A 22308-nucleotide genomic window follows, 5' to 3' on the forward strand; every position below is an offset into this window, starting at 1 on the left:
GCAGATTTCATTTATATCTAACAGAAATAGCAGTCCTACTCCAACCAACATCACCCTTATGAAGTGAAAATTACCCCAAAAGGATCATTTTAGTATGAAGCAAAAACTTCTACATAGAAGTATCCATAACTTACCTATAAGCAATATCTTCAGAAGCCTCTATCCTCCTCAATTCCACTAGGCCTTCACCAGCTTCAGCAAAAGCTTTGGCTAAAAGTGTAGCAGCTGTGGCATCACCATCTGCACTTATGATGGCAGCCAATTTCTCTTGCTCTGCCTATAATTGAAGGAAAGTTAAATTATGGACATGAGAATATTTAGGGCCCAACATGGAATTTCAGCAAGTTAAATGGGCAATTGACTATGTTTTGAGACTCTTAAAGGGGACTCTAGAAAAATATTACGCACAAAATCCCCTCTACTTTTGTATTTACCTGACCATATTGTATAAAAATTATTCTAATTTTGTACGATGTAGAATTCATATGAAAATCACAAATTTTAAGTAATTTGTATTTTTCCTAACAGTACTTCCCTCGAACTACTTTCTTAGGAGTATCTGGGATCTCCTCCCATCCGACCAGAGTTTTGTGTAATTTACCCTAAACCCATTTTCTATGAAGGGTAACCTCAGGCGGAGTGATACACGCCCTGAGACTAACCCCGGGTCAGAGAGCATGCTTGCTCAGGTCTCGACCTCCAGTAAGTTCTTGGTTGCTAAGGTCTCTTAAGAAAACCAGGGGACACTCGGGGAAGGCAGGGTGGGCCATTACCCGAAAGTAGTTCGAGGTAAGTACTGTTAGGAAAAATACAAATAACTTAAAATTTGTGATTTGTTCCAACACGAAGTACTTACCTCGAACTACTTTCTTAGGAGACTTATACTTTAGGAGGTGGGCGTGGCCCTAAAAAGTTCTTAAGACCGTGCTGAGGAATATCCAGAGACCTAGAAAGTGGCTAGGTCGTGTTGACCCCATAGAAAACGATTGAGAGGAAACTACACAAAAACCCATCTTAGTGTCTTAAGAAACTCACCTGTGCAAGAAATCCTAGGGGACATGTCTTCCTCTTGATGAGGTACTCGTCTCTGGCTCAGGGCCCTCACAGAACCCACTTGAAGCGGAAAATGGGGAAGGAAGTACAAGAGGGTTTAAGGAACGAACCTGTGTCTCTTGTGCTTGTTACCCGCGGTTATCGCTGAGGCTATGCCTCTAAACCGTTTGGAGCGCTGAAACGACGGTACCTATCGAGAACCCGTCCAGGGATCTTCTTGAATAGTCCTTTAAATAGTGAGCCGTGAAGGTAGACTGGTTGGCCCAGGTGCCTGCCCTTCGGATCTGACCCACTGCCATATTTTTCTCGAAGACCAACGTAGTACTCAAGCCTCTAATGTCATGGGGCTTGGGTTTCCCCGGCAGGGGGATTCCCGCCTTACTGTAGGCCCTGATGATGACCTGCCGCAACCAGAAGGAGATGGTATTCTTCGAGACTGGTTTCTTCACGAGGCCAGTGGAAACAAAAAGACTCTTGATCCCGGGCTGGAGTCTTGCTGTTCTTTCCAAGTATTTTCTCACTGCCCTGATGGGGCATAGATGCAGATCCTTCACGTCGTCTGACCGGGGGGATTGCCGGAATAGAGAAACCCTCAAACCTGGGGTCCCATACGGCAGGGTTCTGGGTCTTAGCTACGAAGGAAGGAATGAACTTGAATGTGACTTCTCGCCAACCTTTCGAGTGAGCAACTTCGTAGGACAGACCATGAATCTCGTTTACCCGTTTAGCTGAAGCTAACGCCAGCAAGAAAACTGTCTTGAGAGTGAGATCCTTGTCCACGATGTCTTTCAAGGGGTCAAACGAAGGCTCGGATAATATCTTCAGGACCCTTGCCAAGTCCCATTGTGGCACCTAAACAGCTTGCAGGGGGCATGATTGCCCAAAGCTCTTAATGAGCATTGAGATATATCTGGAGTTACCCAGGTCTATGCCCTTCAGGAGAAAAACTTGGCCCAAAGCCACGCGGACTCCCTTGATGGCTGGATTGGACATGTTGACCACGTCCCTGAGGTAAACTAGGAAGTCCGCTCCCTGCGGAATGGAGACCTTCAGGGGCTTGATGTCCCTAGTGGCGCACCATTTGGTAAAGGTGGCCCACTTAGCCTGATATACAGCTGTCGACGACCGTCTCAGGTAGCCCGACATCCTCGTTGCTGTACTCGACGAATAGCCTTCCCTCCTCAGGAGACGCTCAATAACCTCCACGCGTGAAGGTGGAGGGACCATGGATTTTCGTGGAACCTTTGGAAGTGTGATTGTCGGAGAAGATCTGGCCTGTCCGGAAGGGGCCAGGGCGGCTGTTGTGTTAGTTCCCTTAGGTCCACGAACCACTCGCTCTCCAGCCACCAGGCCGCTACCAAAGTCATATGTAGGTTGCTCGTCTTTCTCACCCTATTGAGGACCTGCCTGAGCATCCCGAAGGGGGGAAAAGCATACACGTCGAGATTGTCCCACGGATGTTGGAAGGTGTCTTCGAGCGCCGCTTTTGGGTCTGGAACAGAACAGAACACGGGGAGCTGCATGTTCAGTTTTGTTGCGAAGAGGTCCATCACCGGCGAACCCCATTTCTGGATGACGGACCTGGCTACTTCCGGGTGTGGAGACCATTCGGATCCTACCACTTGGCCTATCCTGCTGAGGCCGTCGGCGAGGACGTTCCTTTTCCCTGGGATGAACCTCGCTGATATTCTTATCTGTTCCACTTCGGCCCATTCCAGAAGTTGTAAAGTGAGGACGCACAGCTCCTTCAACCTTAGGCCTCCCTGCTGCTTTATGTAAGCTACTACCGTGGCGTTGTCGCACACCAACGCTACGGTGTTTCCCCGGAGTAGGTATACAAACTCCAGGCACGCTCTTTGTACTGCCCTCAGTTCTAGAACGTTGATGTGCTGGGTCTTCTCTAGGGCTGTCCAATTTCCTCTTGCTGATTTCCCTAAGAGATGAGCACCCCACCCCTCCTTCGACGCGTCCGTGAACAGGAGCATCTCCAGAGGGTCGGCTGCAAAGGGCATCCCTTTGAGGGTGTTCGTCCTGCAGTTCCACCATTCTAGGACCCGTTTCGTGTTCGGAAACACCGGGACCACTCTGTGGGGGGAATCCGTTTGGATCCAGTTCTCCTTCAGGTTCCATTGGACCTCCCTGAGCTTTAGCCTGCCCTGGGGAACAGTTTCTCCAGACACACAAGGTGACCTATTAGTCTCTGCCAGTCCTTTGCCCTCCTGAGTTGATCCGTCAGGAAGGGGCGGAGGACCTGGTCTAAATTATCCAGCCTGTCCGCAGAGGGGAAGTCTTTCACTAACCGGGAGTCCAGAACCATCGCGAGGTAGGTCGTCCTGGTGGAGGGTATCAGTTGAGACTTCTTTAGGTTGATGGTGATCCCCAGATCGTTGCAGAACTGCAGTAACCTCGCACCTTGCTCCTTCAGTACTTCCTCTGAGGCTGAAAGTAGCAGCCAATTGTCCAGGTAACTAATCAGGCGGATGCCCTGTTCGTGTGCCCAGACTGAGACCGTTGTGAAGACCCTTGTGAAGACTTGGAGGGCAGTGGACAACCCGAAGCAGAGGGTCTTGAACTGCAACGTCTGGTTCTCCCATTTCACCCGTAGGTACTTCCTGCTGGAGGGGTGAACTGGGATCTGGAAGTAGGCATCCTTGAGATCTACTGACATCATGAAGTCCCCTTCTCTCAAGGATGCCAAGACTGATTTTGGAGTGTCCATTTTGAAGTCCGTCTTGCAGACGAACTTGTTGAGGGCTGAGAGGTCTATGACCGGTCTCCATCCTCCTGTTGCTTTCTCCACCAGGGACAGCCTGTTGTAGAACCCCAGACCTGGGTCCCGAACAGGTTCCATTGCCCCTTTCGCCAACATCGCTGAGACCTCTCCCTGCAGAGCTGTCCGTTTCAAGAGATCCTTGGGGGCTAGCCACTCCGCCTGCTGATCTGGTATCAGAGGAGGAGGGTCCACTAGGAAGGACAACCTGTCGCCTTCTTTCAGAACTGTCACTGTCCACGGGTCTGTTTCGTGTTTTTCCCATGCTTGCCAAAAAAGTTTGAGGCATCCCCCCCACCAGAGGCTCCGACAGGAGTAGGGGGCCTCCCTCCCTATCTCCTCCTCGATGAGCGGCCTGAACGACCTCTTCTGGATGCGGAGAAGGATGGTCTATAGGCAGTTTGGTTCGGGGCTGATCCCCTACGGGAGGGCTGAGACGACTGGGACCATGCTGTCGCCGAGATGTCTCTCCTAGGGTGGTTAGGAGCGGGCTGAGGAGGGCGAGGCGTGTCGACGGAGGATCTTCTAAACGTCGGCCTCCACACGATTTGCCAGCCATTGGCCCAGGACAACGGCGAGGATGCTCCACGATGAAGGAGAAGCACTACGAGACACAAGCGCCCGCAGAGAAAGCACAAAGGAAGCGCGTGGGACACAAAGGGTCGGGGACACACAAGTCACACTGGGATAAGGAGAGCGGCGAGATGATATCGCGACGCGACCAGAGAACTTACTGGAGGTCGAGACCTGAGCAAGCATGCTCTCTGACCCGGGGGTAGCCTCAGGGCATGTATCACTCCGCCTGAGGTTACTCCTCATAGAAAATGGGTTTAGGGTAAACTACACAAAACTCTGGTCGGATGGGAGGAGATCCCAGATACTCCTAAGAAAGTAGTTCGAGGTAAGTACTTCGTATTGAAACAATCTTAATTTATGTAGGTATCTGATTTTAGGTACAGGTTGTATGTTTTTTTTTCTGAGTGTACCTCTCGCTACTCGTATAGAGCTTGAGCCGTCTAGCCCACAATGTTGAAACCTAGTAGAGGTATAATGTTCTCTCAAGATGACACCTTACGAGCCGTTGAAACGGGCATCAGGGAGGGATTTGATGCTAAAATTAGATTCTTCTAGCTTGGGCCTTAGCCAAACAAGTTAGCCAACTATGCAGGCTCATTTTCAACATAGCTTGTTGAAGGGGGTGGAGGGTAGAGTCTCTCGGCTTTGTCTCTTAGTTCATCTCCAAAACCAGTTCTTTGCAATACTAGTTATCCAAAACCCATCTTCTTAGAGATACTAAGTATTTGAAGATCTGCAGTTGTTACTACTGTCCTGTAAGGGCATTGAGGGACTTTTAAACGCACCAGACCTACTAGAACTCGCCTGAATCATTTTGTTAGTACTGTACAGGAAGAAACTAAAGAAACCATTACCCTTTTGTTGAGAGAAGTAATTTCGCATTCTTTCATCTTCAGCTGAAACCGGAATACAAATAAAGGCTCACATTATCACAGGTGTCAGTACTCCTTTAGCCTTCACCAGCGATTAACCTGTGATGCAGAATCTCCCGACAATAGTCTGCAAATGGAAGACATTCACAGCCAGATGTGACCTTCAAGTCCATGAAAACCTTTCCTTTCGGACCTGTTGTGGCTGCTCAGCAAGTGGTTTATCTACCTAAGCTCCATTATAGGGCTTCCAGTTGAGGGCAGAGGTTACAAGTCAGTCTATGTTGAAAGTGATGAATGGCTGGCCTTTTTCATTTTCAATCTTTCCCTCATGGTATCGAGCACCAGGATCCCCCAGCAGCCGGACTTGTCCTAATGTCCTAAATAAATATGTTTACACCTCGAATATCATTTTAACAGCCATGTTCCAGCTTTTGCTGTACTGTATTTATAATCCTGTCGAGTTACCTCAGGCTTGTATAATAGGGAAAAATACTAATTATTTTAAAATGTAATTTATTCCCATGCAGATAAAAGGCTTTTATTCATTCCTATATGGATGCAAACTTTTGAGTCATTTTAATGGGTTGCATAGTTACATTTTCTATGATCAGACAATAGTAAAAGAAATGTTACGGTTGCATCATAATTGGTTACCTAGCAACTGTGTTGTGTGATTTTGCCGGTAGGCTTCCCTTCTATCCTGATCACTGTTACGATGAGAGAAGTCCCACTTTTCTCTCTACAATCTGAACTTGCATAAGACACCTTACAGTACTTAGTATCTTTATCATTGTCACTTAAATGTGCTTTTCATTTACCAAGTTGCTCTGAACATAATGTCTTCTCCTTCCAAACAGTTTTACTGCTTGTTAGCCCATTGTACGAGGGGCAAGTAAAAAATAAGGTTCCCAACGCTGTACACTCGCCATGCGAGATGCTAGGTGAAATCTGGCAACACCGCCTTGATTGTTGCTCCGCCCACTCCATTCCCACTACCGGGAGCGATCGCTGCGACGCTCAGTGCCGTCCTAACAGCCATCCGCGATGGAGCCTGCAATCGCTGTCACCGCCAGGTGTGAAATCCGTTCAGTGATTCGATTTTTAAACGCGCAGAAGCTTAAACCTATTGAAATTCATAGACAGTTGGAAGAAGTTTATGGCAAAGCTTGCATCAGCGTCCAACACGTCCGCAAGTGGTGCAGGGAGTTCTCCGAAGGACGCACAGACGTCCACGACGAGCAAAGGAGCGGGAGGCCATCGGTGTCCGACGAAGTCGTGGCGAAGATTGAGCGCATTCTCCTCGAGGATCGGAGAGTAACGCTTCGGGAGCTGGCTGACCAGGTTCCTGAGGTTTGTGAAAAAACCATCGACAACATTTTGACTGGAAAACTTGGTTATCACAAGGTGTGTGCGCGGTGGGTCCCGCACATGCTTTCAGAAACCCACAAAGACAATCGCGTCAAGTGTGCCGAGGGGTTTCTTCGAGAATGCGCCGAGAATACCGAAGAATTCTTGGACTCCATTATTACGGGTGTCACTACGTCACTCCAGAAACAAAAGAACAGTCGAAACAATGGCGCCATACCGGATCACCTGTGCCGAAGAAGTTTAAGCAGACCCTGTCCGCAGGAAAAGTGATGGCAACGGTGTTTTGGGACCGAAAAGGCGTCTTGCTTACCGAGTTTATGCCTAAAGGGACCACAATAAATTCGGAGAGGTATTGCGAGACGTTGACGAAACTCAAAAGAGCCATCCAAAATCGCCGGAGAGGAAGACTGACCAAGGGCATTAGGCTGCACCACGACAACGCGCGCCCGCATGTCTCTCGACAGACCACCGCCCTACTGGACAAATTCGGCTGGAAATTGCTTGATCATGCCCCCTACAGCCCTGATCTTGCTCCCAGCGACTTCCACTTGTTTCCGAAATTGAAGCAACACTTGGGTGGACAACGCTTCAATACAGATGAAGAGGTGAAGGAAGCGGTCAGCAAGTTCATCGACAGCCGAGCGGCGGAGTTCTTCGAAGAGGATTTTCAGAAGTGGATAACTCGTCAGGAAAAATGCGTAGAAAAATCTGGCGACTATGTAGAAAAATAGTTTAAAGTATAAGCTTTCACATTGTATACTTATTTATGTCAATAAAAAATGTCTTATACCTGCAAAAATTTTGGGAACCTTATTTTTTACTTGCCCCTCGTAACTATAACACATTCACTAATTTTGCAGATGTTGACCATACTGTACACGACTCAGCCAGAACATGTTCTTTGGCAAACAAGTCTGTATGCACCACTGTACGCACACTTGGTAACATCACTGACTGTGATGGCTACGATACCATATAACACAATAATCTGTTCTGATCATGCTGCCACTGCCATGACACAAGCTTCTATACGAATGGAATCCCCTCGTGGTTGTGTTCCATCATCAGCTTCAGCTTACAATCTCCAACTACCTCGTTATCATAACCCAATAATCATTGGTTTTATGAATGACAAACCTGTTCCTTCACCAAAATGTACTCACACAAATACCTTGCCTAATGTTCGTAATGTAATTTTACACATTTTTCGGAACATATTTTTAGGATAAAAAAGGACTCCAGGATAATTTCCCTTTATCTTCAAGTAATGCCTTCCTCTGCAACAGATGACGTCACAGTAATTAGATGCTGTATACACAATCCTCGTAAGAGGAGCCCTAAGTGGCCTGCCTCGGAAAAATCTTTCTCCGACAGGTTTAGTTCAGGAAAAAGAGCTCCCTATTATTCCCTCGCAAACTGCTAGATGAAGAAACTTGTATACTGGGAGTGAGCACGACTTCTCTCCCTTCACTGAATGTTGTTAGAGAGGAACAATTTTTGAAGAAAAATCACATCTTTAACATACCTATTAAGGCAGAAAACCATCAGTTTATTATCCCTGAAGGGAAACCATCTCGTGATCAGGATATTATCACAATTGATGACAGTGGAAAACCTTGCTGTGCGAGCGGGCACCAGCTCTGCTGATGAAGCTCCCATGATCTTCTGAGATCTGGTTTGGAAACATCTCATTTCATCAAGATCATGAACCTATTCCATCGCTTGGATGACCTAGATCAGCCTCCTTCCACAAATCGCTAATATGCAATGCATTATAAACACAATTCAATCAATTTCAAAGCCTGATGCACAAGTTTGACATGACGTTCTCTAATCACATTCGAGACGCTTTAGACTATTCAACACACAAGTCTGGGCCTCGGAGAACTTGCTTAAAGCAAGCATGTAATCGTGTCCCTTGGCAATTTCAAGTTAGATGAGATCTGATGTCCACTCTGGCACCCCCTCAGAGCCCACTCCATATTAATGCTGACATTGCCAACCTTGACACATAGTGTCCTTAGCAACAAATTACCCAACCTCCCCTCCATTTTCTCGGGTTTCAAGATACAGAATATGGAGGTAGCAGCTGTCTGCCATACAGAACTTGTTTCCTGGCTAGACCACTGATCAGGGACAATTTCACACTTCAAAATGACAAAATCTGCGTGCTGAGGACGTCCTATAACAATTTTCTCCTTAGGATACTTTTGTTTGAGAAACTCCAGCCTGATAAATGTGGCCATCCCCCTCTCTTTTTCCCATCAGCTGTGTCCACTGCTATGGAATTGCAAAAGTCTACCGGACTTCTCTCATGAGAAGAGCTGTGGCACCAAAGTTGGCCATTTCCCAATTACCCAAAAGAAACTTGCCTTCTTAAGTAGGTTAACCAGCAAAGATGATGACTTCCTCAGACTTTCAACAGTCTACGATGCACAAGACCCTAAGCCCATCTTTTGCCATAGAGAACACTTCTCTACCTATAGAAGTTCCTGCTAGGGAGGGTATATCCACACCCCCCAACTCGCCACCAGTAAGGATGCCTGCAAAGCCATTGGCTCACGTGGCAGGTCTTCGGGACCGATCCCAGGACAATGTTTTAGTACTGTGTTGAGGATCTCGAGTTCCATTTAAAGACTGTCCACTGCTCGGACTCAAACAGCCTGACCATTATATTTGAAAGGCCGAGCAGAAGGCCCTTCCTCTTACTTGAAGTGTCCAAAATGTTGGCCAAAGGAGTTTTATGACAGCTTTCCAAGCTTCCTCAGCAATCCATTCTTAGTAGAAAAGCTGAAAATGTTGGAGACCCGTCATGGACTTGCCCCATTTGAATCTGTTTGTCTTACAAACAAAGGGTCAAAATGGAGACTTTGGCCACTATTATTAAGGCCATCAAGAAAACCAAATTTCTTCTGATCATAAACCAAAAGGATACATACATTTAGATCCCTCATCCATCCTGCCCGAGGTCCCCCCTCGGAGACGGGATCATCCGTTTACGGCTATAAAAGGCACCTATGGTCTTTACCAGGATCTTACCTTTGTCTGATGCTTATGCCATGAGCATATGCTTCCGAGATATCTGGGGGACTGGTTGCTCCTTGCAGTCTTAAACCCTCATTATAACAGAATCTCCTCCTCTGCAAGGAGTTGTGGATTCAGTCTCATCCCCTACCAGTTCATCAGATATGTAGGCATGGATACTAACTCGACCCAGAACAGAGTTTCCATCTGCTGTTTGGGTAGTAAGATACAGGAAAGTGGCAGAAACCTACTTGGGACGGAAATCACTTTCTGCTGCTCTTTGCAAAATATCCTAGGACACGTCCCCTCATTGGAGAAGTTGGCTTCCTTCGGGAAAATGCATCTTTGTTCAGTACAGTGGGCTCTGAAGAGCCAGTAATCTCAAACATCCATCCACCCTACAGTTGGTGCCCAAGGAGGTGAATGAATGTTATATAGCTAACCTTATACCCCACTTCTCAGGCTCTCAAAGGCCACTCCATGGTGCTGATGAGTGACAACTACAATAAATGTAACCTACATCTCCAAATGAAGGTAGTCTCCATCCAATGGCAACTAGCATTGGAGATGCATCACTGGGCACAGAATAATGCATTGTCCCTCTCAGTGAGGTTTATCCCCGACCATCAGGAGTTGCCCAGGTACGACAGTTGGTTCCAAATGATGTTTGCTTCCTCTAGTTATGGGGAACTCCACAAAGGCGAAAGACTTTGCCACTAGACATATTGGTCACACTTGAACACCAAAGTCCTGTATTACCACTCTCCACGCGTGTAGCTGAAGGCACTGAGGGTTTTCGTGAAACTTTCGAAAGTGAGGCTGGTGCAGCAGATCTTCCCTTACTGGCAGGGGCCACGGAGGAAGGGTGGCCAGGTCCTGTAGATCCGTAAACCATTCCCTCTCCGGCCACCAGGGCGCTACCAAAGTCATCCTTGTAGCCCTTGATTGTCTGAGCCTGTTGAGCACCTGCCTGAGAATCCAAAAGGGGGGAAAGGCATACGCGTCGAGTCTGTCTCACGAGTGCTGGAAGGCATCCTTGAACGCTGCTGCCGGGTCTGGCACAGGGGAACAGAACACGGGGAGCTGAGCGTTGAGCCTCATGGCGAACAGGTCTATCACCGGCGAGCCCCAAAACTGGAGGACCTCCTGGGCCTTTTCGGGTGTAGGGACCACTCCGACCCCACTACTTGCCCTGCCCTACTGAGGCCAGAACGTTTCTCTTCCCCAGAATGAACCCGGCTGTGAAAATGATGTGGTTCCTCTCGGCTCATTCCAGGATTTAAGATGTGAGGTTGCACAGTTCCCTTGACCTCAATCCTCCCTGTTTCTTTATGTATGCCACCACAGTGGCATTGTCGCGCATGTGGGCTACTGAGTTTCCCTGAAAGTGATGGGCAAATATTGCGAGGACCTTTTCAACTGCCAGGAGCTCGAGCAGGTTTAAGGAGGGATTTCTCCTCCGGGGACCACTTTCCCTCAGCTGTCTCTTCGAGCAGATGGGCTCCCCACCCCTCCTTTGACGCGTTTGTGAAGAGCAACATCTCCGGAGGAGCGGACGCAAATAGTAACCCCCTTAGGGTGTTCACCCTGTTGGACCACCAGAGGAGCATGTTCCTGGAGGTCGGAGTCATCCTGACTAGTCCTGAGGAGGGTCTCCTGGTGACCAGAGGTCCTTCAGGTTCCATTGGACTGGCCTCAGCTTGAGCCTCCCCTGAGGAACTAACTTCTCCGAGACCAGGTGGCCCACGAGTCTCTGCCAATCCTTGGGTCTCATTGGTGCATTTGTCAGGAATGGTCGTATAACATGATCCAGGTTGTTCAGTCTCTCTTGAGAGGGGAATGCCCTTGCTAACTGGGAGTCCAGGACCATCCCTAGATACGTCATCCTGGTGGTGGGGACTAATTGGACCTTCGCTAAATTGATGGTAACCCCCAGTTCTCTGCAGAACTGTAATAGCTTCACCTCCTGCTCCTTTAAGGCTGCCTCTGAGGCTGAAAGCAGCAACCAGTTGTCTAGATACCTGATCAGCCTGATGCCCTGCTTGTGTGCCCAGGCTGATACTACGGTGAACATCCTCGTGAACACCTGAGGGGCCGTTAACTGGCCGAAGCAGAGGATCCTGAACTGCAGAGACTGGGATCCCCACTTCACTGAGGTACTTCCTGCTGGAGGGGTTGTATGGAGATCTGAAGGTAGGCATCCTTGAGACTGTCTGGGCTCTGTAGAGTCTTTAAGATTCCCAACTCTCTCCATCGTTTCTGCTACTGTCTGAAGGGGGAACAAGGTCTCACCCCACACCGGAGCATTTCTCAGGAACTTTGCCTCAAGTTCGGGAGGTCTACGGGGGAGCCTGTTAAGAATCGTATCTCTACTCCTTAACACCCAGTTTGCCGTCTGGGTCAGGGACTGGAATGTAAGAAACTTCATGGCCTTCCCTCCCGAACGGATGAGATCCTGTAGTAGGGCCAGATTCTCCGGCACTGAGAGATCGTGGGAGAGCTGGAACCCTGCCAGAGTGCGTGCCCACCAGTCCAGCCAGGAGGTGCCCACCAGTCCAGCCAGGAGGTCACATTTACTATATCCTGTGATGTGTCCTCCATCATAGCAGCCTCCGCCTGAGAGAAGACCACTGGGGCAGTAAGGCTCCTATCATCTGCAATGCCCTGGTTTAACGTCGCGACGGCTTCTTCCAACGTCCGAGGTCCCACATGACGCCCGTCTGGCACATATCCCTTACCTCCGGCTGACTCGACGGAGCGGCTGGCTCCATCACGGGTCTACCCCCTCCTGGGGGAATCCGTGGAGAAAACTGTCCTGTTGTGCCAGCGGCTGCATCTGATGCTTGGATGGAGCCAGTGAGACTTTGGGCATGGGCACCATGCTGCCAGGCCGAGCCAGCGGCTGCCTCCGCTGGACGGAAGGAGCCGGTGACTTGCCGGGCACGGGAAAGTTGGTGTGTGCTAACGGCTGCATCTGACGTGTGGACGGAGCCGGAGAGACACTGGGCAAGGGCACGGAAGCAGCTCCAGCGGCCACCGAGGCAGGCACTGGAGCGGCAAGAGCCCTTTTACCCACTTCCTCCTGAAAGAATTCCTCTTCTTTTTCTTCCTCCTCGTAACCTTGACCTTCTTCCTCTTAGGGTCTGCGTTTGAGCTTGACTTCTTCCTCTTCTTTCTCGTCTCAAGGCCGCTGGAGATGAAGAGGAAGAAAAGCTATCTGAGTCATCTGTGTCTTCTGCCACCATCCTAGGGGCTTGTAATTGTGCTACCGGGGTGACAGGTTGCATGAAGTCCGGCGGTAGAGAAGCCGAAGGCGCCGGGGGCGTGTGTAGTGCCCCGCGTGAGGCAAACCAGCCCGAAAACTCCTCCTCTTGCCACATGGGTGACCTGAATGGCGTCCTTGGCGCCGTCCACACAATGGAGCCAAGGTCTGAAGAGCACGTGGCTTGCCTTTCTTTGTCTACCCCGCCCCGGGAACCACTGTTCCTGAAAAGCACTGCCACGATGGGGGGGAAAGAGCTGTTCCTGACCTCCTCCACACCGGGTCTTCAATCGAGACAGGTCCTACGGGCACCAGAACCTCGTCTACGGAACACACTTCCGTCACTCTAGCAGACTCCCCACTCATCTGCGTAGGTACAATACAATTAGCATCAATGACATCAGACTCATGGGGAACGGCAATGGACCGTTTACCCGCAAAAGACTTATCTCGTCCCCTATTCTGGGTAGGGGAAGGGGAAGGAGAACCCCTCTTTCCGAAGGAGCTGAAGGCGACGTCAACGGCAAGCTGATACCCGACTTCCTAGAAGACAGCTTAGACGCCTTTTTCTTCTCTGTTGCGTACAAGTCCACTGCAACTCCAGCCAGGACGCACACTCTGGACACGTGGAGGCAGGCCAGCACACCCTGCCTCTACACGAGGAGCACAACATGTGCTGATCGACATCTAGCCCGTATGACTTACTGGCCTTGGGCCCGGGATGACGACGTTGGGATTCCATACGGGAATACACAAGCAACACAAGTAACACAGGAAAGGATGTAAATGGGAAAGCACAAAGGGAACACATGGAACATAATGGTGGGTCGGACGGGATGTGAGAGAGAGCGGCGAGATGTCATCTACGCCGCGACCAAATGCTTACTGGCAACACAGGCCTAGTAGCGTGCTCTCGCGCACTGACCCCGGATCGCCTCAGGGCAATATCCATCCGCCACGGAGGGACCCGACAAGAGAAAACAGAGATAAGGGAACTACGCAAAATTCTTGGTCGGTTGGGGGGAGATCCCAGAAACTCCTAAAAAAGTAGTTTGAGGTAAGTACTCCGTGTTAGAACAAACAATGATTCAGACACCTCCAAAATTTATCCTCTATCTAGTCAAGTGGGAATACCTTCTGTGATTGGTGTTGTAAGGGAAATATTGCTCCACTCAAGGTCACTATTCCCCTGATTGCCAACTTACTATTCCAAAACTGCTTGCCCAATAGCCAAAACAGGTCTATGAAAACCTGTTTCCTTATGAATACATTTGGATTTGTGGTTATTCAACATTACCAGGATTTAAAGGAAAATAGAAAACTCATCGCTTTGACTTCCAGTAGATTGCAAAGTATTTTACTTTTGTGATCCACTTCTCTTAGGTGTTTGTATAATGAAGTGTGCCAACATTCCTTTGTTCTGGAGGTGAGGTTCAAGTGGAACTCCTTTGGAGAGGAAAAGTCAATCAGCCACTTGTTTAAAACCTTGCTGAAAAGAGGAAAGAATGTCGTTGGGAATTACTACCGTGGGAACTCTGTTTAAACTGAAAACATAGAGAACGAGTAGAATGGACCGAAGGCTTGTTATCAAGGTGTCCGTACGTCTTATCCTTCAGGTTTACGAAGTGAGAAGTCTTTCCTGCTAGCTGACCACACAGCCCATCAAACCACGAGACTGGTAGCCAATACTTAGTCAACCTTCCGTGAAAGAATAGATAGAATAACTCGGAGGACCAATTGGAAGACTTGGAATTAGTTCTTTTCCCTCACGTTCGTTCAAGGTCTGAAGGTTCGTTGGTAATAGCTGTCAAGTCAGTAAGGTCCTTCTCTGAATGGCAATGTCAAGCTTCAGGTGTAGGCCGAAGTATCTAACTGCGCCCCACCAAAAATCAAGAAACTGCTCAGCTGAGAGATATTGTCTGGGTAAGAGAGAGGTGGTTGTCGGGTTGGCCTACCTAGAACTGATCACTGGATAGAACAGTAGGCTCAGTTATCTTGTACTAACACTCCAGGGGTCGGCTGTAGTACACCACTTCCTCCCATAAAACATGATGAATTAAGCAGTCTCACAAACTGCCAGATGTTATCCTGTGTTTCGCAGACATCATCTTCCTTCACTATAGGGCGAAAGTGTTGGGATGGAAAAGCAAAGCTACTTTACCAGGGGAAGAAGAGCAGCATCCTCTTTTTATTTTAAAGTGACTATTACCATAGAAAGTGTAAACTCTGCTTAAAGATTCCTGATTATAGCTAACAATCGCAGCCAACAATAGCATGATTCCTGATTGGAGCAAGTGATGGCAAAATTGTTGATCATGGCTGGCTATTAGATGCTTTCTGATAGCAGCCAGATATTGCATGCTTTCCAATCACGACCCAAGTTTGCAAGCTTTCCCATCACAGCCAGTGATAGCATGCTTCCAATTGTGGCCATCGATTGCATTCTTCATGATCGTCATTGCTGATCATATGGTTACCAATCATGGTAATCTCATGAGAACGAGGATTAAGAAGAAAAACCGCAATGAGACATGTCTGGCCAAGAGACGCTAACGAAACGTTCCTGTGAAGACAAAATACAGTGGGAAAAGCAAGAGGGGACCTTGTTGCCCATAGCAAGTATGTAAGCACGCATTTACTTCCACTGGTATCATGCACCAAGGTGCAAGCAGTGAGCAAAAACCCAGCTTTCTGAGACTCAAAAGAACCCGGGAGAAAATGTGAACAATGTACCCAAATGTATTCTTGGAGAAGAGAACATTACTAATACATTAACATCTCACCTCACATACATGCCAAGAATGATCATTCTCACAAAAAAACATAACAGCTACCTGCCCATCATTCCCTGCTTAATCAGAGAGCATAAATAGACCAAGAATGCTTTCATCACTTGGGTGCACAACAGATACATTCCTGTTGTATCCTGTCCCTCCTTTAAGCAAGGAGAGAGAGAATTGATCAGCAGTTTAATCATCACTTAACTGGGGAGGAGTTGAAGACCATTGGTAAAGTGAAACATAGCATCCTACACCTAGAAGAAGGCACGAAGGATGGAAATGAGCATAGACGATCGTACCCGTAGTTAATCATTACTCAAGCCATTACTCGTAAGAAGTTGTGCAAGTGGAAAAAGATTGTGTTCATGCAGACTCCTGTTTGTGGAGACGACAGTGGTCGTGCAAGCTCTCGTTCACATGGAGAAGTCCACGTTTGTGCCAATACTCCTGCGCATGGGGGAACTTTTATGTTCATGCTTGCGGAGATATTCATTAACAATCATACTCGTGAACTCAAGTAAGTTCTCAATCGTATTCATGGAAAAAGAGGCAAAGTCGTCATCGTAACTATACTCGTTGACCTTCGTCTTATGGAAACTGGGAATGACGACCATCCCTCGTGCATACAAGGCGGGGAAGTTCTCGTGTAAACAAACCAGAGATAATCATCTCTGCAGAATTCGACAGGGCAGATTGTGATCATCTGGGAGTTCCGCTTGTGAAGAGTAATCACCTTCGCATCCATGGCAGGAGGACTAGAATATAGCTCATCGTCCTAACCAGTAGCATGTGACATTCTCTTGCAAGACCTGCCACTGGGAGCAAGGGTTACAGCCCCTAAACCACATACATAAAACTCTTCCAATGGGATGCTTTTGAATGCTGCTACTCCCAAACCATGCAAAAGAACTAGACAAACTCCGAGTTGAACGATCAGTCGTCTTGTGTTTTGGAGATTCTTTTCTCTATAGGCCTCGCCTCCCTGGAACTCTATGACAGCTTTACATAAAACAGCAGCAGTAGTGCGTACCAATATCATTGACACGCACCACTTCTCTCTCCCAATAGAGACAACTTGTTCATCCTGATCAACAGTGTGTACAGCAACGTCCGTCTCGCAAGGAGCAAAATAAAGTTAAGCAAACTCAACGCCTAATAATCAGACTTTCTGGACTTCACTATCATCTCTTTGAACTCCCCAGATGTTGCATGTAGACGAAAAAAAAAAAAAAATAATAATAATTCAAGGGAGAACTTGAATTTCATATTCAGTTATGTGGGGAAATGACACTAAGGGATTGCACAATACCCAGGGGATACATTCATAACAACTTCCTGGATTGGTAGACACTGAAGGGAAGAACAGCAACTTCCCTCCTCTTACAGTTGACAGTGATCTACCAGCGATTTCAAAGAAGAACCATAAACTTACTTAAGTTGTCAAAACACAAAGGACATGACAGCATCAGAGCTACCGAACAGGAATAAAGTACAGAGACTTATTTAAAAGCCAGATAGCTCAGAAAATAACACAATCACAGTTATCAGAGAACTGAAACTATAACACAATTACAGTTATCGGGGGAAGACTACAATTCCAATTTTAACATCCCTCGGACATGACTGTAAGATAATTATTCAAACTGAAAGAAAAAGCAAAAGAACAGCCTGATGTGGATGTCGAAAGCTGTCAATACTCATCAGCACCCGAAGTCAAAAGTGAATGTAAATGGCTACCTTGTGGGTTAATGGAAATACCACACCACCCCATAGCCAAATTGTACCCTGTTAAAAACCTTAACAGACAGTTCCAGATTTGGTACAGGCATGCTCCTCTTGAAGGCCAAAGGGAATACATGTAGTTAGTATGCATTGGGCTCCTATTCCCTTATGACTAGGGCAAGGTGGTGTGACTAGATGGGCCATATTATGGGAGTAAAAAATGGGTTTGTATGAAATAACTTCTTTAATCACTATATTCTCCCTTTTACTAAACTTGTACTTAACATATTCATGCTTTTTCACTCTCTTCTGCAATCCCCTTAATGCTTTAGACTATCCACATACCTTTTTATAAATATTTACAAATAGTAAACTGAATTTATTTTCTGTTCATCTTCATTCTATCTTTCAATGGGCTAAGTTTACTTTATGTAATTCTAAGGTGTGACAAATTAAAAATTTAAATAGTTATTCTTCTCAAAGGCCCTTCAAATGAATTAAGTTTTACTAGGTCAGCACCAATTCACAACAAACTACTTCTAAGATCTCAAAAAATTTAACATGAAAACTTTTTAAAATACTTGCCTTTTCAACCAAAAACTTTGCCCTCTCAGCTTCCTGTTGTGCTACTTGTTTTAATTCTACAGCTTGGGTGAACTCCTTGCCAAATGTTAAGTGTGTCTGAAGGGTAAAAATAAAGAAGTTCAGTAATCCAAAATGTTTCCATTTCCTCATAGATTTAAACAAGTAAAATATAAAACACATGTAGCGATTTAGAAAAACTAGTGTTTATAGTATATTGGTGCATTCCACCTACAAAACTCTCTCAAATAAAATGGATAAATTTATACTCACAATAGAAATGTCATCTAGAATCAACCCAAACTGAGCAGCTCTCTCTGCTAATTGATCATTTACACTGCGAGAAACCTTCTCTCTCTGAGTAATCAATTCTCCTGCATCATAACGCGCCTGTAAGATCAAATTCTAAATTAAAAAAAGAAGTTTTAAAAGTACTATAACAAAATACTGCATACTGTTTGAAAGCAACATAAAGGTTAAACTAATAATTCCCTGAACAAGAAAGAAACTATAAAAAATCATTAGCTAGGAACTGTCCCAAAAAAAAAAATCATACAGCTGATAAATAACAATATGAAATGAACATTTACTTTGTACGTAAGTAAATCACAAAGCTGTTATGAAAAGTGACCGAAAAGATAAAATAAGCTCTTTTACAAACTCGCTTTGAATTTATTGTAGAACATTCTCTGAAATGCATTACAAAGAATTTATTTCCATATAAGAGATGAATGGAAGCTAAAGAAAAATGTTAAAAAATGGTTAAAACATAGATGTGAAAATAAATCAAATGCAAGTTGCAAGCTGTCACGGCAATTTACCCAAATCTGCCATACCATTATATTATTATTATTACTTGCTTTGCTACAACCCTAGTTGGAAAAGCAGGATGCTTATAAGCCCAAGGGCGCCACCATGGAAAATACCCCAGTCAGGAGAGGAAATAAACTACAAGCAATGTTTAAGAATATAAAATAAATCCTTCATATATAAACTATAAAAACTTCAAAATAACAAGTAGAGAAATAAGATAGAATAGTGTGCCCGAGTGTACTCTCAAGCATGAGAACTCTACCCCAAGACAGTGGAAGACATGGTACACAGGCTATGGCACTTACCCAAGACTAGAGAACAATGTTTTGTTTTCGGAGTGTCTTTCTCCTAGAAGAGCTGCTTACCAACAGCTAAATAGTCTCTTCTACCCTTATACCAAAAGGAAAATAGCCACTGAACAATTACAGTGCAGCAGTTAAGCCTTTGAGAGAAGAATTGTTTGATAATCTCAGTGTTGTTAGGTGTATGAGGACAGAGGAGGATGTGTATATAGTAGGCAAGACTATTCAGTGTGTGTGTAGGCAAAGGAAAAAACGAGCCGTAACCAGAGAGAGGGATCCAATATAGTCACTGTCTGGACAGCCAAAGGACCTCTAGCGGTAATATCAATGGGTGGATGGTGGCCTGGCCAACCTATTACCTAAAATACAAACATATATAATTCCCTCACTGCTACCTTTGGAATAATATAAACCTTTTATACAATGACTACGGGACATGAATAATTTTGAGTACAACACTAAAATATGGTACAGAACATGTATACCATCAATTGTTCAGCACCTTTGTCCCCAGAGCTAAAGGACAAGTAATTTTGATGGACCATGAGAAGGCATTCTGTAACACCTATGACTCTAAGCTATACAGTTACTGTATTAGATATCTAATTCATTATTTACTTTTAAAAACTTAGATTAAACCATACCAATGTACTTCTCAATTAACAAGGCACTTGGTTAATAATGATACAAAGTTACAATGGCCTCTATGACAGAGAAGAGCAACTATACAACATTTTCTGTAAACTATATTTTCTATGTTCTGTATCTTATTTAATCTTGGTTTTGCAAATAAATTAATGTTCGAGTTTCCTTTGACTTTTTCCTTTCAAAGATAAATATGAGATATAAAGTAATATATTTCAATAAATTTCATACTGTATGAAAACCACTGGGAGCAAAGTTGCCCATAATGCAATTGAATTTTTCAAATCTGATTATCTTTTTATATTACCATAACAGTTTTAAAAAACTCAAACCTTTACTCAGTAACTTGTACTTTTCCTAACTATACAAACCTGATCCCTTTACATAGAATAGGAGATGACAATGAAACTGGAATACAGTACAGCAGTTGAAAATTATGATGAGGGGCCAATAATCAGCCAGTTGCTTACCTGTCGATAGCAAAGATAGCATCTGGGACTTTCAAGAGAGTTGGCGCTGGCGGGAAAGTAAAGAATTCATCTTTGTATAGTTAGGAAAAATACAAACTACTATCAACGAAAAAAATTTTATTTGTTCCTACGCAAAGTACAAACCATCGTCCTTTACATCGGAGTCTCATCCATATCCCAGAGGAAGTCCCCAGTCCAACAAGCTGGAAAAATGAACCTAGGCTACTCGATACGCGTTTACCTGTGATGCTGATAGTTAATGATCATACCATCTCATGTACCAGGTTTAGTAGTAATACAAGTGGGTTCAAGCCCTGGCTTCAAGGGTTGGTTTAGAGCTGAACATCTATGTCACAAACCTGGCAGATATACATGATGGGTTTGCTTGAATCATGTCCTAAGGCACACACAAAGGTTTGCTTGGTTATGTCGCACACCCCCTTGCAAGGAGTGTGGGGGAAAAAGACTCTTTACCCAAGTACAGAACAGCCACTCACTGAGTGGGGCTTAACTGTTAACTAGATGAGTCCAGTTGTCCAGGTTCTTTGAAGCTGTGCCCCAAGAGAGGGAATGATTGAAAGGAAAAGAGGCCAGTCATACATTACTTTAATCACAGACTTACTGTAACACGTAACCTTAGTCCTTAATCCAGATAAGGTAATGGTCCTGTGAGAGGACCCAAGGTAACTATACCACCTGTGAAGGTACATCACGCCAAGGAAGAAAGTATCTAGGGACCTGTGGGTCAACATCGCGCAGTTATGAGCAGGGAACGTCATCCGAGATTTCTAAAAGCCTACTTCAAGTACCTGTGTCACAGAGACTCTTCTTGAATGGCAAAGAAGCACTCACTCTTCTGACATTATGAGCTCTTTCTACCCAGGAAAGAAGGTGATGGTGAGAGCGTACGTGCCACCTTGCTCAATCAGAAGAAAATTACATTTGTGGTTTTTATTTGTCCTCCCAGTGCTGATGAAAAGATGCTGCATGTCAGGCCTAATAGAAGTATGCTAGAGATAGTTCCTCAATGCTTTAACCGTACTCAGTAACAACAGATCAAGATCATCGGTTACCTCCCTAAGGCTTATGATCTGAAAGGATAATAACCTGGAATCAGGAATTGAAGGATTCTGGATCTTGGCTACAAAGTCAGGAATGAAGGAGAGTGAGAACTGTCTCCATCCCCTTGAATGTGTGATGTATAAAAAGTGACCAAAAAATTCACTGGACCCTTTAGCCTAGCCGGGCCTCAACGGTTCGTAGGGTGCCCCTTTCAGGGAACGTAAAACTTTGAAGATATTCTAAGATGGTGGTTTCACTACAATGGGAAGGCAGGTGTGCTCAAACCTTTGTAGGAGCATACAGATCTCCAAAAAAACAAATATCTACTCCCTTTAGTCTGAAGACCTGGCTTAAGACTGTGTAATAGCCTCTTACTGCTGAAATGAAGGAGTTTCTCCCTACGGTAGTAAAATAAAAAGTTGGCGATAAATATGAGAGAGGCTCCGAGAGAAGATGGCCCATTTGACTTGATAGACCATTGTTGACAATCTGCAGAGGTATCCGAACATCTCTTGCGCACCTTCTTTCGAAAAGCCTCTCTCCGAGAGATGCTGGATTCCATGTGCCAAGCTGAAGGGATCCCACGGCACTGTGAAGATCCGAGTGTGTGGTTGGCTCAACAGATCAAGAAGAGGAGTCTCTATCAGCAGAACCAGAAGGTCCAGGTACCATTCTCTGAGGACACAAGAGTAATATTGAGATTAGGTGTTGCTCAAACTCGATTTAAGACACTCCTCCTTAGGCAAAATGGTTGAAAAGCATAAACTTCTAGGCCATCCCACAGGTGTTGGAATAAATCCTCAAATGCCGCTTCTGGATCTGGAACTAGAGAAATGAGGAGCTATGGTTTTAGGAAGACTGCAGACATGTCCACTGTTGGAGAAACCTACAAAGTCAAGATCTGTTACTTTCCAAGGACATAGATCATTTGGAGCCAGTCACTTACATCTTCCTGGAATGAAGTGGGCTGTCAAGAGAAATCAAGTTGATTTCCACCTCTTTCGAGT

The 22308-nt window shown here is 45.7% G+C and overlaps 1 protein-coding gene across 1 annotated transcript in view; it reads right to left on the reverse strand.

Moving 5' to 3' along the window:
- Phb1 (prohibitin l(2)37Cc) overlaps positions 1-22308 on the reverse strand; it is a 52460-nt gene that overhangs the window by 687 nt on the left and 29465 nt on the right. Inside the window, exons 4-6 of the mRNA XM_068378150.1 lie at positions 18283-18399; positions 18009-18108; positions 135-273 (exon numbers count right to left, since the gene is read on the reverse strand). Coding sequence (XP_068234251.1) covers positions 135-273; positions 18009-18108; positions 18283-18399 — 356 coding nt within the window. The remainder of the gene's footprint in view (positions 1-134; positions 274-18008; positions 18109-18282; positions 18400-22308) is intronic.

This window comes from Palaemon carinicauda, chromosome 1, assembly GCF_036898095.1.
Source record: "Palaemon carinicauda isolate YSFRI2023 chromosome 1, ASM3689809v2, whole genome shotgun sequence".
NCBI classification, from domain to species: domain Eukaryota; kingdom Metazoa; phylum Arthropoda; class Malacostraca; order Decapoda; family Palaemonidae; genus Palaemon; species Palaemon carinicauda.